The following is a 19,692-nucleotide window of genomic DNA, read 5'->3' on the forward strand; positions in this document are numbered from 1 at the left end:
GCATTTACTTGTTCTTAAAGAAATCTGTGTTTTTATTGTTCTTGTGTGGATTTTATGATGCCCTCCAAGGGAATAGCTTTAAATTTTAGTATTCAAGAAAGCAGCTCAGTGTTTTGTTTTGCAAATCCTGTGGTGTTGTGCTGACACCACAGAGGATACATAATCTTTTATTTCAAAATTAGCTAGGCAAATGTAGCAAGATCAAGCAAAGATTTTCTCATACAAATAATATTGGAAATCTAGTACTAAAAGCAGAGAAGAATATACATACATGCTTAAACTATGTATTAATAATGAATAAAAAAACCTTTTTCTGTCATAGAAATGTGTAATTATTTTGGAGTTGATGAGTTCAGGGTGGTTCTGCCATTCTATAACCAATTGTTTGAATTTTTAAATTTATCTTTAAATAGATATTTTTCCAAGGCAGCGATTCTTGCTTGGGAAGCATTTAAACAGTCAAGTAATCTTTTACTACTATATTTTACATAGATGTTACAGGAAGCTTTGTTTAGCAACTTTTGTTGATGAATGTAGTGGTACAGAGCAAACAGGAAGGATGATCCTAGAAGTATAATAATGTAGCACTTATGTGATCCAGCAGTGATAGTTCTACTGTACATATTTTTGGATGGTTTTCTGTTTTCACCATATCCTAGGGTTGCATTTATAATGCAGGAAGGCACTGACTCTTTTCTTCTGACTCTGTGAGTCTGGTCCCTACTGTTTACTGTTTAAGTCAGTGCCTAGTCTGGTGTGGCCCTTACCTCAGCAGGGATCTGTAGGCATAATAACTAGAATTGTTTAATTTCTTAGTGTCCATTTTAAAGAAATGCTTTATATAGACTTGCATATAGGACAGTAAGCACCTCATATTAAGTAATATTTATCCTTAGATATAAGAAGCTAAAGAGTCAAATCTGTCTTTCCCTTAAATTGCTTATCCAGGGAAACACCTAAAAGTTCTATTGTCCTGACAGAGACACATTCTTCAATTGCTTGCTCAAGCTATAATCACTTCTTTTGGTCAATCTCCTAAGCAGATCTGAGATGTTGCTTCTGTTTTTAAATAAGCAGATTCAGTTAAGTAATGGTGTTCCCCCCTATTAGGACTACCTTTAAATTCTGTCTCTACCAGATTGCTTCAGGAATGTTCATACATTTACCATATTGAGTGCCATCACATGCCAAAGTAATGATGTTTTCAGTCATGCATGGCTCATAAAATATTTTCTTAATAGTTGGTGCTAATAGAAATGAACCCAGAAATAATCTTGGGTTTGGGTGGTAGGTGCTGGTGGAAGGATAGTTTGGTTTTGTTAGCTTTTCAAAAGACAAGAAAGAGCAAGATTTTCAAAAATGTTGTATAAAATATTTCTGGAGGAGATCAAACATGTTTGTAATGAGTTTGTGCAGCTTGAGAGATATGGACAAGCTATGCCTCCTGCATGATATAAAATACAGGTCTGAATGGAAAGTATTCATTAATTTTTTCCTATGCCCTTCTAGCATTTCCTGACCAGTTTTCTTTTTCTCTGTTAAAGAAAAAAAGATCGTGCCATACAATTCCATGTTATACTGCTTTTTCTTTTTAAACAGCTTTATTGGACACTCACTGGGTAATTTAATAATCCGATCTGTGCTCACAAGACATCGATTTAAGTATTACCTCAACAAACTTCATACCTTCCTGTCTCTGTCTGGACCACATCTTGGTACCCTCTACAACAGCAGTGCTCTTGTCAATACAGGTGAAGTATTATTCTCAGTTTAGGGAAAATCTTGTCTTTGAAATGCACTTAGTAATTCCATGTGGGGTGCACCTTTCTGCATTACTGTGATTTTGAGAAACTGTGTATTTCACTGTCATAAGCAGAGATAAGGATTATAAAAATAAAGTATTAATAAAAGCATGTGCAAGAGGTGATTGGCATAAGTATTTTCCAGTATGTTTGGTTCAGTTTTTTTTGTTATAGCATCAATAAACCCCAGTTTTAATCTATTGAACTCAATTTATTATAAACTGAATTTGAGCATACTTCATCTGCCAAACAATTAGATAAGATACATTAAAATAATTCTGAACTATTAGTGTTTTTTCCCTCTCAAAAATGCCTTACAACCTGCAGTGTATGTTTCTGCAGATGTGAATGGTGAGGGAGGGAAGATTTTCTGAAAAGCCAGTTAGTCACCTATTATTATTATTGACTAATAAAGAAAATATAGCACCATGTAAAACATTCTACTGTGGCATTCCTGTGAGTAAATTCCACTTCCTTTTTTTTCAAGTTACATTTAATGAGTTTCATTTAGAAATTGGAGAAGTAATGCCTGTTATTTTTTGAACATCTGAAAGTTCTAATATTATATAAATTATTGAAATATAGTGTGTGTATTCTGGCTAGCATTACTGTATTTACACTTTCTGGAAGTTATTTTTTGTGGGCAGGCATGTGAAAATAAAGGCCTTCAAGCTTCATTGTATAGACAGGAAAGAAAATGAAAATTTAAACTGTTTCTAAGCTTGACAATGCTTACATGAAAAGTCAGATTAACATCTGAGAGACTGTTAGGAACTTTACATATTATATTTATGGTTAATTAGTTGTCATATTTTATTGTGGATCTATACTCATGTTGTACCTAACAATGCAGGACTGTGGTTTATGCAGAAATGGAAGAAGTCTGGTTCTTTATTGCAATTGACATGTCGAGACCATTCAGATCCACGACAGACATTCTTATATAAACTCAGTAAAAAAGCAGGTAAGCTCTGTTAATGTTTCCTATCTCTTAAAAGCAACTGTGTATAAATGTGAATAGGAAACATAAAAAAACCCCTTATTTTCAAAAAAGCTCCTGTTTCAGTTTTAGTATTAAAGAGTTACTTTAGTCTTGTATTCTTCAAGTAAACAGTAAACCATTTTTGTTGCAGAGGTAGGATATTACTTTGTGACTTTCCTTCCTAACTAATGTGCAGAACTTGAGTGCAGCCACTATACCAATGGATAAATAGGGGATTTTTTAATATCTATGAGCCTCTCTGTAGTGAATGAAGTACATTCATACACATTTAGGATTACCTGTTTCTGTATCTGCCTTTCTTATCTATGCTATAAGTCTAAAATTCTACTTCAAATTTTTTGCTAACTAATCTTATATTACCTCATTAAGATGGTTAGGGAAAACAAAAACTCATTTTAATAAAGGAAGAAATTGTATTTAGCATAATAGCTAAATCCCAGATTAGATTATTCATACTACTATATCACTCATACAGTTTTCTCTTGGTTGAATATTCTTATTACAACTGTTGGCCAAAAATGCATTTGCCAGTGGGTAATGTGCTAGCAGGTAATGCTTTATTATCAAGCATTATAAAATTTTTGAGGACTCATCTGACAGGTATTTCTGACTGTTTGTCAGTCAAGCAGTTGTGGAGCCAGAGATGCTTGTGCTATTTTGTGAAAAATCCAGGCACACTCCTACATCAAAATATTTCCAGGTTACCACAGCTGAAATTTTGTTCAAAGCAACGAAGTACAAAGATATGGGCAGGTAAAGACTGACATATAGCTCTTGAGGTGCTTGATTATTAAATTTACAGACTTAGAAGAAGCAGCAAATAATAAGGAAGAAGCAAGAAGAAAAATTATAGGTAAGACAGGCATATTGATCAATAATTGATTTCAGAAAAACTTGATGTTTTTTTACCCTTCTCTTCAGAATCTACTATCACAAAGTGATTTTGTTGATGATAAGGTAATATTAAAAGCTGAACCGGTATTTAAAGGTGAACTCAATCTAGTTTTGCTGTCTTTTGAAAAGAAATGTTTGAATGTAAACAGAAGTTATGTAAGAAGTTAGACACTTGCTGCTGAGTAAGACACTGGGGACTCCTGTTAAGAGATAATCAGATTAATTAATCAGTTGGCTTAAAAAAAATCATATTCCTTGGTTTTTATGTGGATTTATGTCAGCATGACTACAGACACTGTTGTTTGAGTACTGTTGTCTGTTGTAGCAATGTGATGTGTTTTCTGATGACAGACCTTTGTATGACAGGATTTTTGAAAGACCTAGATAGTATTGTCTCAAGAGTCATACCGTGCATTTCAGACTTTGTTCCCCATAAATGGTAGAAGGAATATAAAAGTCTTTAAGCTCAGTTCCTGCTTTTTTCTTTCTTAACAAAGAGATGGAAAGAGCTGTATGTCGGGCCCACAGCCTCATACACCATCTTGCTTCTAGGTCCTTTAGTGAGGTCGGCGTAAGGAAGAAGGAAAGGATGGGGGAGACATGAGAAAGATGTGAAAAATTAATAATTTTAGATAAGGAGAAAAGAAAGTAAGTTTTATGCTTCCCTCACAGAGAAGGAAGTAAGTCTTCTTTTGATGGATAGGTTCATATACAGTATGTAGGAGTTGGTGCCTTTAACTCTTGGTATCTGTACAAGGCCTGCTTCTGTGCTGCCATCTCTTTTTTCATTCAGTGGGCAAAGAGCTTTGGCTTGACTCTCAGACACAAGGTGAGAGGCATTTGGCAACCTGCGCAATTCCTCTTTTCAGATTTTCAGTACAGGGAATTTGTGTTCTGGTTTCAACAGAGATTCTAAACATGTCTTTCCAGAAGTCACATAATCCGAGGGTACAAGAGATTGACAGCAGTGTTGAGAAGTACAGCCTTGATTTTGCAACTTCTGTTGATTTTTGTAATCGTATAGGAAAACAGGGATCTAAGATGAAGAAACATCTGTTACTGCTTAATGTGGTGTCTTCTTTTGACATTGGCTTTGCATCTGGGAAAATCCCTAAGGCAGCAAAAAACTAAAACTTGCTTTGGATCCAGCAGGTAGTGTTTTGAGGGTCAAGTCTCAGCTACATTGTTGTATGATAGCTTGTGACTCTAGTCTTCAAATTTGACAAAGAACATAACATGTTAAACACATCATCCTGTTGCTTAACCCCAAAATGGATGAAGATTAAGTAAATAATAAATAAATAAGTAAAACTCACGTATATTATGAAATACCCTATATACTTTCTTTGCTCCTGCTGAAGATTTTGATCAAACACTTTTTCATAATGAAAGATGGATGATGCTTAGGTCTAAAATATGATATTTAGAAGGGGCTGTTCTCAGGCAAACTATTTTCTTAAAGTGTTCCATTGTGTTTGGCCTGATGTAGATGGGCAGCACCATACATCTGCTGCAGCTTTCTAGAGAAAATGTATCACTTAAATGTCTTTAAGGGCTGTAACTTTGTCATTACAGATGAGGGTGGGGCTTCCTACCTTTGCATCACACTACTATTAGCGTGCTTATCTGAGAAGTAGGAAGTCTGAGTTTAGTTCTAAAGGTTAAATTATACTTTGGGGTTGTGCTGGTTGGATTCTGTACCTGTGCTCGAGCTGGTTAAAGCTTACAGTGAGCAGTACCTTATAAAGGCACCTGCACTAGGTGGATTTATGTCAGCATGACTACAGACACTGTTGTTTGAGTACTATTGTCTGTGGGCTATATGATGTATGGTGCTAGGCATGAATTCTCATACAGCTATTGCCCGAAACATCGGTGAAGACAAGGCAGCATGCATCTTTAGGTTTCTTTAAGAGATGTGAGGCTTTACTCTCTTCTGTATAGCCAGAAACCAACCACTGTATTCCTAAGAAACAAGAGGAAGGTTTGAATAATACTCAGTTTAATGGGAAACTTACAACAGAGCCATGGCCATGTGTATTGAATATGTACAGAGGAAAGGCTGGTACCAAACATCTCATTATTTTGTATCTCTTCCTATTTTAATTAGTTTTTCTCCCTTTTTGTGCAAGATGCTGTAATAAATTAGTGCTAAATACCAGTTGTAAAAAGTTTAATTATTCTCTAGTAATAGATAAAAGGATTTGCTGTAAGTGATACCTTTTTTCTTGCAGGTCTTCATTACTTCAAAAACATTGTGTTAGTAGGATCTCTGCAGGATCGTTATGTTCCTTATCACTCTGCTCGCATTGAGATGTGTAAAACAGCTTTAAAGGATAAACAATCAGGTAATAAATATCCTGCAAAATAAACAAACCACTCAGGTTAAAACCTCACACGTATCACTCTCCCCCCATTTAATTTTGGCTGCTTAACTGAGGCACCTCTCTTATGCGTTTAGAAAGTCTGGGATTACTTTGTAGTAGTAGAGAGAGAAAATCCACATGGAGACTGACTTGCTTTCTGTATCTGTCCTGTTCTATTACATGCAGATGGAAATGACACTGAACAAGTTTCTAGCTTACTGACTTTGCTGAAAGTTAGGTGAGATAGACACAGCCCTTGATGCACTATTCCATGAACAGGGAGGACAAATAATTTTGATTTTTGAGGATATCAAATTGTAGCATCAAGGTCTGGGCTGTCTTTAGCTGTGGCTTAATAATAGCACTGAACGAAAAGGTAATATTTCCATAATCAGTTAGGGTCAGTTGTACTTACTGTGGAGATAGCCTAGCACAATTGCATTCTAGTATTATATATTGACAAATAACTTTTACGTAATGTAATAAATTATTACTGATAAGTACATTCTCACTATAAATGTACAAACACTAAAATGCATAGCTTCAAATTATTTTTCCAACATTTCTAGAGGAAATGAAACTTTCTGTATATTCTATCTTAACAGAACCACAGCATAACACATTTCATTACTTCTCTTACTCTGGAATGTGTTCATTTTGAGTTCAAGGTCAAAGAATTGTGTTTGTTTCTGGCAATTGACACAGTACAACTTTTCTTTTCCTCTACAGGACCAATTTATGCGGAAATGATCCAGAACCTGCTTTTGCCAGTTCTTCAAAATAAGGAATGTAATTTGGTTCGTTATAATGTAATTAATGCATTACCCAATACAGCAGATTCTCTTATAGGGAGAGCTGCACACATTGCTGTTCTTGATTCAGAAATATTTTTAGAAAAATTCTTTCTTGTTGCTGCCCTAAAATATTTTCAGTAGAGAAAAGCATTGTAAGGGACTTGGTTATTACCTCACTAAAAGATGAATTCAGATTATGTGTGGTGTTAAAGTATAGCTGCAGCTGTATTTTAAGAGATATTTATACTTTTTATATGGAAGATAATTTATATCATCCACACTTAGGGCTTTTTAACATCAACTTTACTTTCTAGGTAATGTAACTGTGCAATATTTTTTTATTTTGTTCTTTTTACTTTTCTATTACTTTTTTCTTAATTTTGGGTACCTAATTATTTGGCGATTAAAGCACAGTGTGTACTTTTGTTTGGTTGGTTATTGGCTTTCAGGCAACAGAAGTCAATGTTACTTGGCTACATTTTACAAAAGGCTTTAGATGCCAAAAATAAATTGGGTTTTAAAATTCTAACAATGTCTTACGTGTTCCCTTGTTGTATTTTAGCACTGTAGGAAGTTTAACTGGAAACACAATGAGCTGCTAAAATACTGGATATGTAAAAATGACTGTATCTGCTACAGCTTAAGAGTTTTCTACAAAATCATTACTGTCGCTGTTAAATATATTATGCCTGTGGGAATATACTTTCTATTGATCTCAAAAACACGTTAGTTTACGTACTCAAATTTTATTACTGGAACTTTTGTTTTCAGAAGCAAATGGCAACTAAGGATTTTTGAATGTTCAGTGACAGCTGCCTTCAAAAAATTGGGGTTTTGCAAACTATTAAGACGGCTCCTTTCTCTGTCAGTTCCTCAGATTAACATGGACAATTTTATGTGGACTTCCTTGTATATACTTAAAATAAGTAAATGTTATAAATTTCTGCAATACTTTTATGAATTTAAGCAATTTTTAAATATTGTTAAAATGTTTTATCAACTATAAAGTATTGTAAATATAAATCAGTACATCTTCAAATGAGACAATATTGTTAACTATACCTGTTTAGTGACACAGATAAAATGTTTTTGATATACAGGAATGTTAAAGGTCTGACTTTCTACTGGTGCTGAACAGCAGTTTGGTTTCTTCTTCCTTCCCTTTTCTCTGTTTCAAACAATAATTCAGTAAAGGTGGGGGAAAAGAGTTATATGTGCATTCACTAATTGTACATTAATTGTCATGAACATTTTTTGAAAAATAGAAATTTGTTGTATAATGCATGTTTATTTTTAGCACTGTGTTAATGCATCTGGTGTTAATAAAATGAACAAATTACTCTAACAAAAGCAACTAAAGAAACTGAAATGTTCTGCTAATTACCAAAATTCTGGGGAGGCTTTTTGTATATAATTAATAAATTTGTACTTTTGAAATTAATATAGCAATAATAGTATATATTGAAGTGATTTTGCATTTGATATGGAATGTTGTGTAATAGTCTGTGTAATATATGGGGGGAGGGTTCCCTATAACTTACAAGATGAACATGTGAACATCTACAGTTCAGCAACGTATATGCTGCAGAGTATTTTATTAGATTTGTGTTAGACAAGTCCTTATGACACAAAGGTATCTTTAATACTTTTTCGCTATATCAATGCCTATTTTTATTCTTAATTTTTTATTATGTTGATATTAAGCTCTAAATGTTTAAATGATGCTCTGGTATCTCAACTGTCTTTTATTTAACAGTATTATTGGATTTGGCTGCTGGCTAAACTTTGAATAGCTGTTTAAGGGAGCTGAAGTAACAAAATATTCCTCGATTCACAATGAAGACTTTAAACTGTTCTTAGCAAACAAGTATTTAGATGGTTCTGTCACCATTGAAAAATGTCTGTCTTGCTTTCTGTCTCTGGAAATAGGATTGTTTAAATCATGCTTTTGTGATCAGAAAAGCAGAAGTATCATGACAGAGCCACTTTTTTTAAAACTTTTTTTTTTTTTTTGGGGGGGGGATGCATAGCAGTAGATCCCATCCATTTAAGACAGTTTGAATTAGGTTTGTTCTTTGAGGAAAATGGACGGTGCAGGAAATCATGTGATATTTGCATGTAAGTATATCAAGGAACAGGGCAAATTAAGAGAATATTAAGTTCATTCTCTCTTCCTTAATTTTTATTGCCTACTCCATATGTGGTCTGGTAGCCTTCTCAGTTCTCTACCTTTTGTGAGGGCTGTTTGACATCCCAAAGACTGTGCTGCCTGACAGCAGCAAGAGGTGTGATCACCCCATCATGTCCCTGAAGCATAGCAGTTCATGTTACAGACTGTATAAAGTCACTTGCAGTGGCTCTCTGAACAAAACATGCAGGCTGGGGTATTTTGGATAACTCTGCACATGCAGCGTGGCATGTTCCCCCTATTCCTGCAGTTTTCTGCCTTCTCTTTCCTAGACCTAAATAAAGCCTCATGTATACTTGTGTCAGTGTCATCTGATGCAGTCAGTAGCAGCTACAAAGTGCTGCTACTCACCATCTCACCACTCTTCTCTTTGAATGAGGACTTCATCTTCCGTTAGTGATGGTGACCTCTCCTTCATGCAGGGATCCTTCAGCTGCTTGAAACAGAATTATGCTGCTTACAGAAGGAGAGGTAAGAACTCAGGTCTTACCATTCCTTTAATTGTCAAGTCTCTTGTTCCCTGGAGGCAGTAGGCTGGTACTGTTATTTTAAAAAGCTTTCAGTGATATTATTAGATCGCTGCATAAAATGACATAGTGTCTGAACCTCTGTTTCCATTTTATGTGTATAAATTAATTCCTTGGGTTGTGTTTGAATCCTTGATACAGACTAAACTTTCTGTTCCTGTAAATCTAGGCATTGCTACTACTTTGGAAAAAGAGATCATGTTATACTGGAAATCACCAGGCTTTGCAGCGGAGCAAAGAGATTTGACACTGATGAAAAACTTGCCCTGTAACCATGAAACAACCTTGTTTCCAAGCGGGTTTTATTTGCCCAGCCCTGACTGGGTGTGGTGTTCAGATAACTGAGTTTCTTGACACGGTCTCAGAGGCAGAGAGGGCATTTAGGCAATGTCAGTACATTTGCTGTCCAGGGCAGTGCTGGTTGTGGTGCTTTCCAGGTAGTCCCCAAGACCAGTATATGGGCCCATCTGAACTGACCTGCTGCAAGCTTTGTGCTAGCTGTAAGTCTTTTTTTGTCCACGTTTTAGCTAAAGCCAAACAGAATATTGTTTGTGTCTCTCGCAAAGCAAGCTGCAGTGCAAGAGATAAATGATCAGTAAACAGAAGAAGGAAAACAAGAAAAGAAGACACTCCATTTAATCACAAAGTAGAAAATTCCTGTGGTGTATGCTACGTTTGTTTTTACCAGTGTTAAGATTTATTACCTCCTTAGGCAAAAGATCTAGAAATTAATAATTCAGGAGTTACAACTGAATTTTTACAGCAACACAATAAATGAAGACAAGAAATATGTTTTGAATACAGTTAATTTTGAGGTGGATAAAAAGGTACCTCAATAATATTTCACTGCTATTTCATTCTTACCATTTGAAATTCGACATGTATGCTTGCACATAGGATGTATGCATACATGTATGATTTTTCATAGATTGTGTTAAGTGGTTTAGGAGCAGAGCTTAGTATTACTTGCTGTCTGCAGGCAGCTTGGTAATTTTTTTTAAGGGAAGGATATAATGTTTTTATTGTACTGAACACACTAAGTTCTTGAACTTGGACAAGATTTGTTTAGGGTTTTCTCTTGCTGCTTTTGGGCAGAGCATGTTTTTCTGCATTCGTCTTTATTCTCTGTGATCTAGTGCATCTTGCTGTTAGAATAAAGGAAGGGGTTTGCATTATTTTCAGCCTCTAATGTCTAATTAACCATGTTATAAAAGGCTGATTGAGAAAATGTCACTTGTAAGGCAGTCAGTTAAATTTAATTACTTTCAGTGTGTAGGCATTGCCAGATGTAGCTCAATAAACTCCAGGGAGTGCTGCTGCTCCTTAATTTACCAAGATTTACTTTCTTACAAGCTTTCAGATGTGAACAAAAAATGCTATTTTAGATTCAGATCTCCAGGTTATCTTCTGCAGGTTAGTATCTGTGGACAGAGTGTTTTATCTGTTTTATCTACAAACAAGGTTAGCTGGCGAAGTTTCGAGATTGACAAAAAGCAAAAGTTGCCCTATTCAAAACATTAGCTGTAGTTAATTAACGGGAGCGCCAATCCATGAATACGGGTGTTCCTTATCCCAGGGTTAGGTTTATACTGAGCATTAAAAGCAACTTCACTGGTTAAACTCGGAAGCCGAAAAGAGGCCGTTTGAAAGCACAAACCCTGTCTGTACATCACTATGGTGTTAGCCAAAGTTCCTTCATGTCCTAAGCAGACTTTGTGTATTGTTTGAACAATGTGCAATTTTTTAATTAAAAAAAACCAAAACCCAAGCAAAAAACCCCCAATTCTAGCTGGACTACAGTCCACATTGAGAAGAAAACGGGTACTTGCAGCGCTAGATTCTTCACTGCATCGAGAAAAGAAGATGTGTTTGCTCCAGGTTTGCCCAGGGGTGGAGAGCAGAGTTACAGCTATTTCTCGAGCACCTCTCTGGGCCCGTAGCTGCCTCTATCGGACCCGTGGCTCCCTTGGCGCCGTTCGCCCGTTTACCGCAGCCGGGGAGCAGAAACAGGGCCACGGGCGGATTCTGAAGGCGCTGGAGCAACCCTGAGCCCGGGGCCGCCTTCGCCGCCCCGCCCGCCCGGGGCCGCCGCCTCCTTGGGCGCCTGCGCCCCAACCCTGCCCGCCCCGCACGGCTCCGTCCCGCCATGGCTCTGCGGCTGCTGCGCGGCGCGCCGGGGGCAGCGAGTAAGAGGCGGGCGGAGGGCGGGAGGGCCCGGGCTGTGCCGCGGAGGGGCTCCCCGGCTCCCCTGCCCTTCCTCCCGCAGGAGCTGACGAGCGAGGGCACAGGGCGGGCGCTGCCCGGGGCTGCCGGCGCCGGGGGGCTGCAGAGCGCCCAAGATGGCGGCGGGTGAGGAGTGACCGCCCCGCCTCCTCAGCCCGCGGCTCGGCGCTGTCGCAGCTGTCCCCGCACCTTCCACCGCCCTGCGGTCTCCTCGCTCTTCCCCTTGCCCCCCCTCCTGCCCTCGCCCTCCGCCCATGCGGGATGAATATTCTCCCCTGTATTGCAAACCTACTGCTATCGGGCAAATTTGTTATTACGGAGGTTTTCTTGCCCTGTCTTCGCTTCGTACTTCTTAACGGCAGTAAAATGCTAAACAGTGGTTTATCGTTTGGAGAATAACTGGAGGAGACGTGCTGTGGACCTGGAAGTTACGGGTCCGTGCCCTTCACCGGAGGAAATTGGGGTGATTTATTTATAGAGAAGTAAGGCAAGACTGGATAAGAGAGCCTGTCCCACAGGCCTCAGCTTGGGCTGTTTGTTGGGCGCTTCCCTCTCCGTCAAAAGCTGAGGTTCTGTGATGCTATTGATACAATACTCTTAAAACTAACCAGTATGCTGTATGTTAATGGAAGAGCTGTTAAAAAATTGTTGTTAGATGTTTGTGCTCTATTTGGCTGTCAGGTTCGTGGCAAGATGTGGATGATGCTCTAATCCTCTGAGCATTCCGATGTGTGCCCAACTCCCACTGCATGGATGGCTTTGTTAGGATAATTCCCAGGCTGTGGACCACTTCAAAAGTTTGCAGCGCAGCAACTTTAAAGACTTGGGATTCTCAGCTTCAGGTTCAGTTATATAATTAATAAATGGGAGAGTTTTGTGACACCATGTAAAAGAGGAGGGAATCAAAGATCAGTTTGTAGGATGTGGTTTATTAATGGTGACAGTTCATCTCATCTTTTTCAGAGATGTTTAATGTTGAACTTTCGTCATCTCTCTGTCAAGGAGAGTGTGTTTTGGTTAAGATTATGAACTAAATCTATCAAGGAAAATGGATTTTGCTTCTTTGGTGACCAAGATAACCAATTTTGTACCAGTACCTTAAGCTGATTTTTATTTGAATTTGGGCTAGAATGCCAGTTATAATTTAATTTTCTAGCTAGTTTTTCTTCTAGCTTACTGAAAAATTACAAGCAGCTTGACAGGAGTAGAAAGACTCCATGTTTGCAACAGATTAGATCTTTTGCTGTTGATTGTTATGCTTAAAGCAAAAAAAAAAAAAAAAAATTACTCCTTTGGGGCATTGGCAGCAATTGGCAGACATAATACAGTTTATGTAGCTGTGGGGTTTGATATTAAAGTTGTGGTATTTTAAAATGAATGAATATGCTGATTCTGGGAATATAAATGAGTTGTTAGTTGGTGTATGTTAAGGTGAGTCAGACTGACAGTGCTTGAGAAGGCTTCCTGATTCAATCTCCTCAGGAAAGTGGAATAATAGTTCTTTCAGGTCCTTTGCACCCAGCTAGTACAAGGAGGATTTCTGTTTGAATCTTTCTTCTTAAGAAATGTCAGAACTGCTTTAGGCACTTGTCCAAAGCCAAAATATTTTTAGTGGATGGTTTATGCTCACTGTGGACATTTGGCTTTTTTAACCAAATTGTTAGTAGGACTTTAAAGGAAAAAAAGTTAATGTTTTTAATGAAAGCATTTGCATGCCGTTACATAATTGAACTTTAACATGCTCAAAGTTTTTCCTACTTTTGACTACCAGCTGAATTATTTTACCATCCTAAGGGAAACCCAGCTATCCTCTGCTGGCATTCTGGGAAACCTATTACTAAGGGAATGTTTTATTTTTTTAAACTTCCCTTTGGGAAAGCAGAAGCTTTTTCTGATTAAAAAGCTGCTAGAAATGAGCCAAGACATGGAAATCAGCAGGTTTCTTGGGGGAGGTTAGGATTTCTCCTGGAAAACAGACTGTACTGGTCTATGCTAACATAATTACTGTTTAAGAGTCTAAAATACAAGAAAGTAACAGCAAAGATAAGTTAAAGCAGTTTAAAATACACTGTTTATGTGAACTGAGTTATACAACTAACACAATTTTGCCTGCATATGTTTCTAGGGCCAAAAATAACTATCTGTGCTGATTTTTTAGGTGTTCATGAGTTGAATGTTAAAAAGTTTTTAGAGTTTGTTTTCCTGCCTTCCTCTCCCTCATCCCTGAAGTAGGTTTTTTTCGGAGGTGCTCTGGACAGTCACAGCATTACTCAGTGTTAAACTCCCACATTTATGCTCCACGTGTCCATTTGCTTGATAGAGTCTTCACTTCTTTGCCACTTGCGGAGCAGCTCCAGCTCTAAGCCAGGAGGGAGATGTGAACCTGCTAAGCAGCCACTAAAGAAACCAAAGTTACCAGTAGGTCGGTTTGATGAACCAGAAGAGTCCAGTATGGAGAAGGAACCCCTGGAAAGTAAGTGACTTTCTACAAAATTGGAAGGTGCATTTTAAAGGCAAGACTGTGAGATGCTGTGCTCATGTCAGTTCAAGGAGGTGACAGGCATTCAGCACTCTTTGGAATAATTTGCTAAGGTTACTGACTCTGGGGGAAAAAAAAAAAAAACCACCACCAAAAAACAGAGAGGCAGGATGGGTACAAGTTGCAGCAAATGGTGCGCCAGGGGAGAAGAATCTTCAGAACAACCATAGTCAAACATTGTAGCAAGCTACACAGAGAATGTGGGCTTCCTCTGCTCTTCGAGATAAGCAAATTTGCCTGGGTGTCCTGACAGTACCAGCCCTGGCTTTAGCAGGGCTTGAGCCAAGTGCTTGCCCAAGGTGCCTTCCACTGGCACAAGGCATTGCATGATTCAGAGGAACAGCTGATACTGGTCTGTAACAGTACAGCTGTGAATGGTGCCAGTAAACTCACCAGGGCACCAGCTACTTCGGATTATTCAAAAGGCCTGTTTTATTTCTTAGTCCACAAAATATTTCTGATTCATGCTGCAGTTTGTGGCCAACATTTCTTAGTCTTGAAGGCAGTGTTTTGAAAAGAAACAACTGATACTGAGTTTACTGAGCAGCTTGGTGAGGCCTGGGCAGACCTGGTATCGTCGTCGTGTTCTGGTGACCTCAGTGGGGCTGCATGACAAGACTGAGGCACAGATACATCACTGCTGAACTAAACAGGAACATAAGATTTTTGTCATATGGGAGAAAGACAAAATCTCTTTCTTTCTTCTTAATTAGCTATCTTTACTTAACTAAAAGCCATAGTCATGCTTTGTATAACTCAGCATAGTGTGATGTTCTGCTACAGTTCATCAGTACCAATAACCCATGTTAATCTGTTTTGAGGTCAGGAGGACAAGCTTTTTAGTGTATCAGTAGATTACTATAAATATCCAGGTGACTAGATACAAATTGCAGTCAAAAAACCTGAAATTAATTTTGTAGGACTCTGGGAAATGTTTAACTCAAGGTTGCCTGTCAAAACAAAAAATAATTGATTTTGTCTTTGAAAATTAAAGTGAAAGGAGAACATCATAAATTATAACATCTTCATATTTATCAACATTATAGAAATTTTAATGAATTTTCTCTGTTATTTTAGAATTCCCTGATGGAATCAATCCAACTACAAAAGAGAGGGGTGGACCTAGAGGCCCTGAACCTACACGTTTTGGAGACTGGGAGAGAAAAGGACGTTGTATAGATTTCTAATACTTCAATGTCTGTATTGCTAATAAAATATTTCTAGTTGCTGAAAAATATAATGTACAGAAAAAAATCTCACCTGGATTTGTTATGAAGCTTATTGTTTCTGATGTGCCACCAGATTCTGTCATGTGATGAATTTTCTGAATAGTGCAATGTAATTAACACAATGCTGCAGCTCAGATTATGGAGCTGTTAGTAGCTCAGTGTCTGCCTGATATTTAATACTATTTCCAATGTGCGAGTATAAATGCAAATATAGTGGTATGAAATTGGTAGTCAGGAGCTTTTAGAGATGTATAAGAGCTTGTATTTCTTCATGAATGTAAAGAGTTATGTGGTGTTGTAAAAGTGTTGCAAGAACTTTGCATTTCATGAACCTGGACACCATCAAAAGTAAAACCAACTCCGAGGAGGTCAGTAGGTCACTGATTTCACACAGTGGTTCCCTGGTAAAAGCCCCTTTACTCAAGAACCTTCCCTCTGTCCCCTTTGCAGTGGGTTGGGTGTTTTTTCCTGTTTGTAGGGAAAGGACAGTCTTGTCTCTGATTGAGGACTGTAAGTAGCACAATGGAAATGGAGACTTGATTTTGCAGAGTGTCAGCTCTTGGTTGCAAGTAGTGTAGAGGTGCTCTGTTTGTAATTCTAGAACACTCTTCTTTATCACATCCCTTCTTCATGCTGCTTGCATTATCTTTTCTTTTGTAAGTGGAGGTGCCCTTTTGCACATGGGCTAAATGCTGCTTGGGAAAAATACGGCATTACTGTCTGAAACTTAATGGTCAAAGGGAACAAATTCTGTAAGGTGATTACTATTTTAGATACTTAAAACTAAGTTGTCTGGCATCAAGCTAAGTATCTTTCAGTCAGACTGAGCTCAGTTCTTCTTCATTCAAGAATTTGCCTAGTCTACTGTAGTAGAGTAGTAGCAGAATGCAAATCTACCACTTGTGTGCGTACTTACTAATAAGAGTAAGTTGTCATTATTGAAATGTGTGAACATGTGCTCTATTTCTGTGCGAGTTCTTTTTGATAGCCTGAACAAATGGATCTTCTCTAGTTACAGAATCAGAGAAAGGTGTGGGGTTTGCATTACTCTGGTTCTGTGTGGGCTTTGCCTAGCTTTGCCTTAGCATGATTTAACTAGAGCGTTAAAGTGTGTTGGGCTTATCACAAATCAGAGCAGCCTCCCCTAAAACTGACTGGCAGCCAGTGGGGGAGCTCCTTTGGAAGATCTGGCAGTCTGTGTATCCGGTGTGTATATTGAGACATAGTCTTGCTCTAGTTGTGAGTTTGGATGTTTGTCTCACTCTGATGATTCCCTACAAAAATACTGAACCTGTTCAGTTACAGGTTTATCAACCAAATTCCTAACTGACAAGCAAAATGAGACTAACAAGAGCCTCATAGAAGGTGTTAATTAGTGATAATTACATTTTGAACCTTTAAATTCCGCAACATGGCTTGGATATTGGAAAATGGGTTTGTATTTATGTCTAACTCATTCTAATGAATGTATTTTTATCTAATTCCCTTCTGTAGAGTGACAGATCTTTCCAAAGTCTATTGACATTTCAGTTACCTAAAGATAGGCTTTGTCAGCTGTGTTTAAAATATGCTGTTTGTTAATTATTTTCTAGTAATGTTTTACTGTTTCAGTTGCTGGTGTGTTGGAAAATACTTTCTCAACAATACAGCACCTTTTCAAATAGGAAGTGGAAATTTTAATTGGAAGCTTCTGCCTTTTCTGCATCATTGTTAATATGCTTAACATATTAATTCACAAAGAGGCAGTAAAATACTGCAGTTATTTTATTTTTTAATTCTAAATCTTCTCCATGGATTGTTGCATTACTTTCATTATCTTCTCATACCAGGTTTTACCCTTCCCAGCACACATTCCATGAATGTTTACCTAGCTGCACTTCTTGGGATTCCTGATTTTCAAATCTAATTGCTTTCCTCAGCGTTGACTGCAGGTGCATTTCTCCCTGGAGGCAGAATTACGCTATTTTGATTTAGCATATGAGGAACTGGTCTCACTTTTCCATAATTTTCCTTACATTTCAGCTGCTTGTTTTCGGTCTCTCTCAGCTTTGTGACTAAGGGCTGACCCAAGTCCTGTCCAGGCCCCTGCTTGTCTTCTTTCAGGTGATGACAGCTGCTGTCAGAGCCACAGGCAGGCGGTCCTTCCTGTCAGAGCTCAGGTCCTAGACAGTCCATGCCAGTATCGATGAAGTACCTGGATTTGGAGGATAATTCTGAAAGTGCTAGCATCTGTACCAGTAAGACAGAGTGTCTCATAAAGGCAGGGATTTTGCTTTCCTTCAAAAAACAGAATCACAGAATAATTTAGGTTGAAACAGACCTCTAACATCATCAAGTCCAACCATTAACCCAGCACTGCCAAGTCTGCCACTAAATCATGTTCCTGAGTGCCACATCTACAAATCTTTAAATTCCTCCAGGAATGGTGACTCAACCACTTCCTTGGGTAGTCTGTTTTAAGCTTGACAGCCATTTCATTGAACAGATTTAGATTTCCTAAAATAAAAAGGCTGTTGTTAACCTGTGTTATAAATAGCTGAAAAGGAATTGGTGCATGGGAAATAGAGGATACCACTTCAATCTTGAGCAACTTCAAGCCTTTTTGACCACCTCCCAGGCTGGTGCCAGAAACCAAGTGTTTGTTTAACTTGTTTATGGAATGTGTCAATAGGACATAGGAAACTGAACACATAAGCAAAATAATATGTACGAGCCAAAGAGTGAATGCCAAGGGGCCCTCTTACCTTGTCTGGGAATCTGGCATTTAACAAAAAGAGGAGCCTTAAGCTCCAGTAACAGTTAAGCATGAAATTCTGTGGTGCTGCAAAATCTCTTGTGGTACCTGTCAAAAGTGATCAGGGATTGAATGTAACAAATGATACACTGATATTGTAGGGTATAAACAATCATTTCTCTTTGTTTTCTTGCAGAGCCTGCAGTTAGGAAAGCAGCACTTCAGTACTTTTATGGAACTGTCTTCCTGCTCTTCCCAGATAATTACTATTAGCAATTCACTGGAATTTAGCATTAGAGTAAGAAAATAGCTTGAGGCATTAACTATTAGATCAGCCATAGATATGGTTTTATCATAAATATTGATTGAATGTGTTTGTAGTTCTTTTTGTTAGTATAAACAGTGAAAAGCAGCAGGGGTTGTACCCTAACTTTTTCTGTTAATTTTCTGGGAGACAAAGGAAAATTGCTCTGTGTGTGTAAGCGAATTCTTGCAGTACTGCAAGATGCTTGCTGCTCTTTCACCTTCTTTACTAAAAATCTGCATGGTGTGTTTTTGCAGTAGGTTTTCTCTTTTAAACTTGTTTCTGCTACTTGGTGTAGTTGCATTTTGCACATTATTAAAATTATGGAGCCTTTATTATTTGAAGGAATTGCACCATAATTACTTTATTTCAAAATACATGAAGTTTCAAATTACAGTTAAAAAAGAAATTTGCTGTATATTGCCTTGTTTGGAAAGGATGTATTTCCATGTTGATTTTATTAATCTGGAATACAGGACACATAATGGAATCACAGTAAAATTACTTGTGATGGTAGCATATGCTTGTAAAGCACCATAGAATGTTGTTATAATACTTTACTACTTTTTCAGTTGACTGCAATAAATGATGACAAATTCCAGTGGTCTGTGGTTACAGATAAATTAAATGCCTTTTTATGACCCTTATTTTGGTATTCCCATTGAAAAAGCACAACACCGTCTTGTTCTGAAATGTCAGAAAAAGGAGGAAAGCTGTATTCATTTATAAGAGAAGCAGTCTTGGTAGTTCTGTGTTTTTTGTAATTGTTCATGAGTCAATATATAGTATCAAGTATATTGGAGGGTAAGGAAATGGTTTGAAATGTGTTTCCGTGTGCTTATGGAGATCAAAACCATGCACATTTGTGGTCACTTTCTTGCTTTTGAAAGATGCAATACAAAATACCTTTGCTTAGCTGATGGTCATATTCCATATCAGACCAGCTGAGATGTGCAGGCTACATTCTAATGTGGGTGTGGCTGTGCTCCCTCTTCCAGCTCCAAAACTGCTGCTTGTTTAGGGGTAGTCATGTGTAATCTTCTAAAACACTGTTGTTGTAGAAAGGGTGTCCCAGTAGAAATTGAATCT

General features: G+C 37.8%; 2 protein-coding genes across 4 annotated transcripts in view; both read left to right on the top strand.

The window, feature by feature from the left end:
- Positions 1–8,239, top strand: part of FAM135A (family with sequence similarity 135 member A) — a 65,945-nt gene extending 57,706 nt beyond the window's left edge. For 2 of the 3 annotated variants that reach the window (XM_066314986.1, XM_066314987.1), the window contains 4 exons: positions 1,600–1,751; positions 2,656–2,766; positions 5,934–6,047; positions 6,795–8,239. In XM_066314986.1, coding sequence (XP_066171083.1) covers positions 1,600–1,751; positions 2,656–2,766; positions 5,934–6,047; positions 6,795–7,000 — 583 coding nt within the window. In that variant the 3' untranslated portion in view covers positions 7,001–8,239. Of the gene's footprint in view, positions 1–1,599; positions 1,752–2,655; positions 2,767–5,933; positions 6,049–6,794 lie in introns of those variants that run through there. The other variant, XM_066314988.1, reaches the window with a different exon arrangement.
- Positions 8,240–11,610: 3,371 nt separating this feature from the next.
- Positions 11,611–19,204, top strand: SDHAF4 (succinate dehydrogenase complex assembly factor 4). The gene is made up of 3 exons (XM_066315015.1): positions 11,611–11,760; positions 14,118–14,270; positions 15,414–19,204. The coding sequence occupies exons 1-3, from the start codon at positions 11,721–11,723 to the stop codon at positions 15,521–15,523; spliced, it is 303 nt and encodes a 100-aa protein (XP_066171112.1). The 5' UTR covers positions 11,611–11,720; the 3' UTR covers positions 15,524–19,204.
- Positions 19,205–19,692: the final 488 nt, after the last annotated feature.

The sequence above is a fragment of the Sylvia atricapilla genome, chromosome 3, assembly GCF_009819655.1.
Source record: "Sylvia atricapilla isolate bSylAtr1 chromosome 3, bSylAtr1.pri, whole genome shotgun sequence".
NCBI classification, from domain to species: domain Eukaryota; kingdom Metazoa; phylum Chordata; class Aves; order Passeriformes; family Sylviidae; genus Sylvia; species Sylvia atricapilla.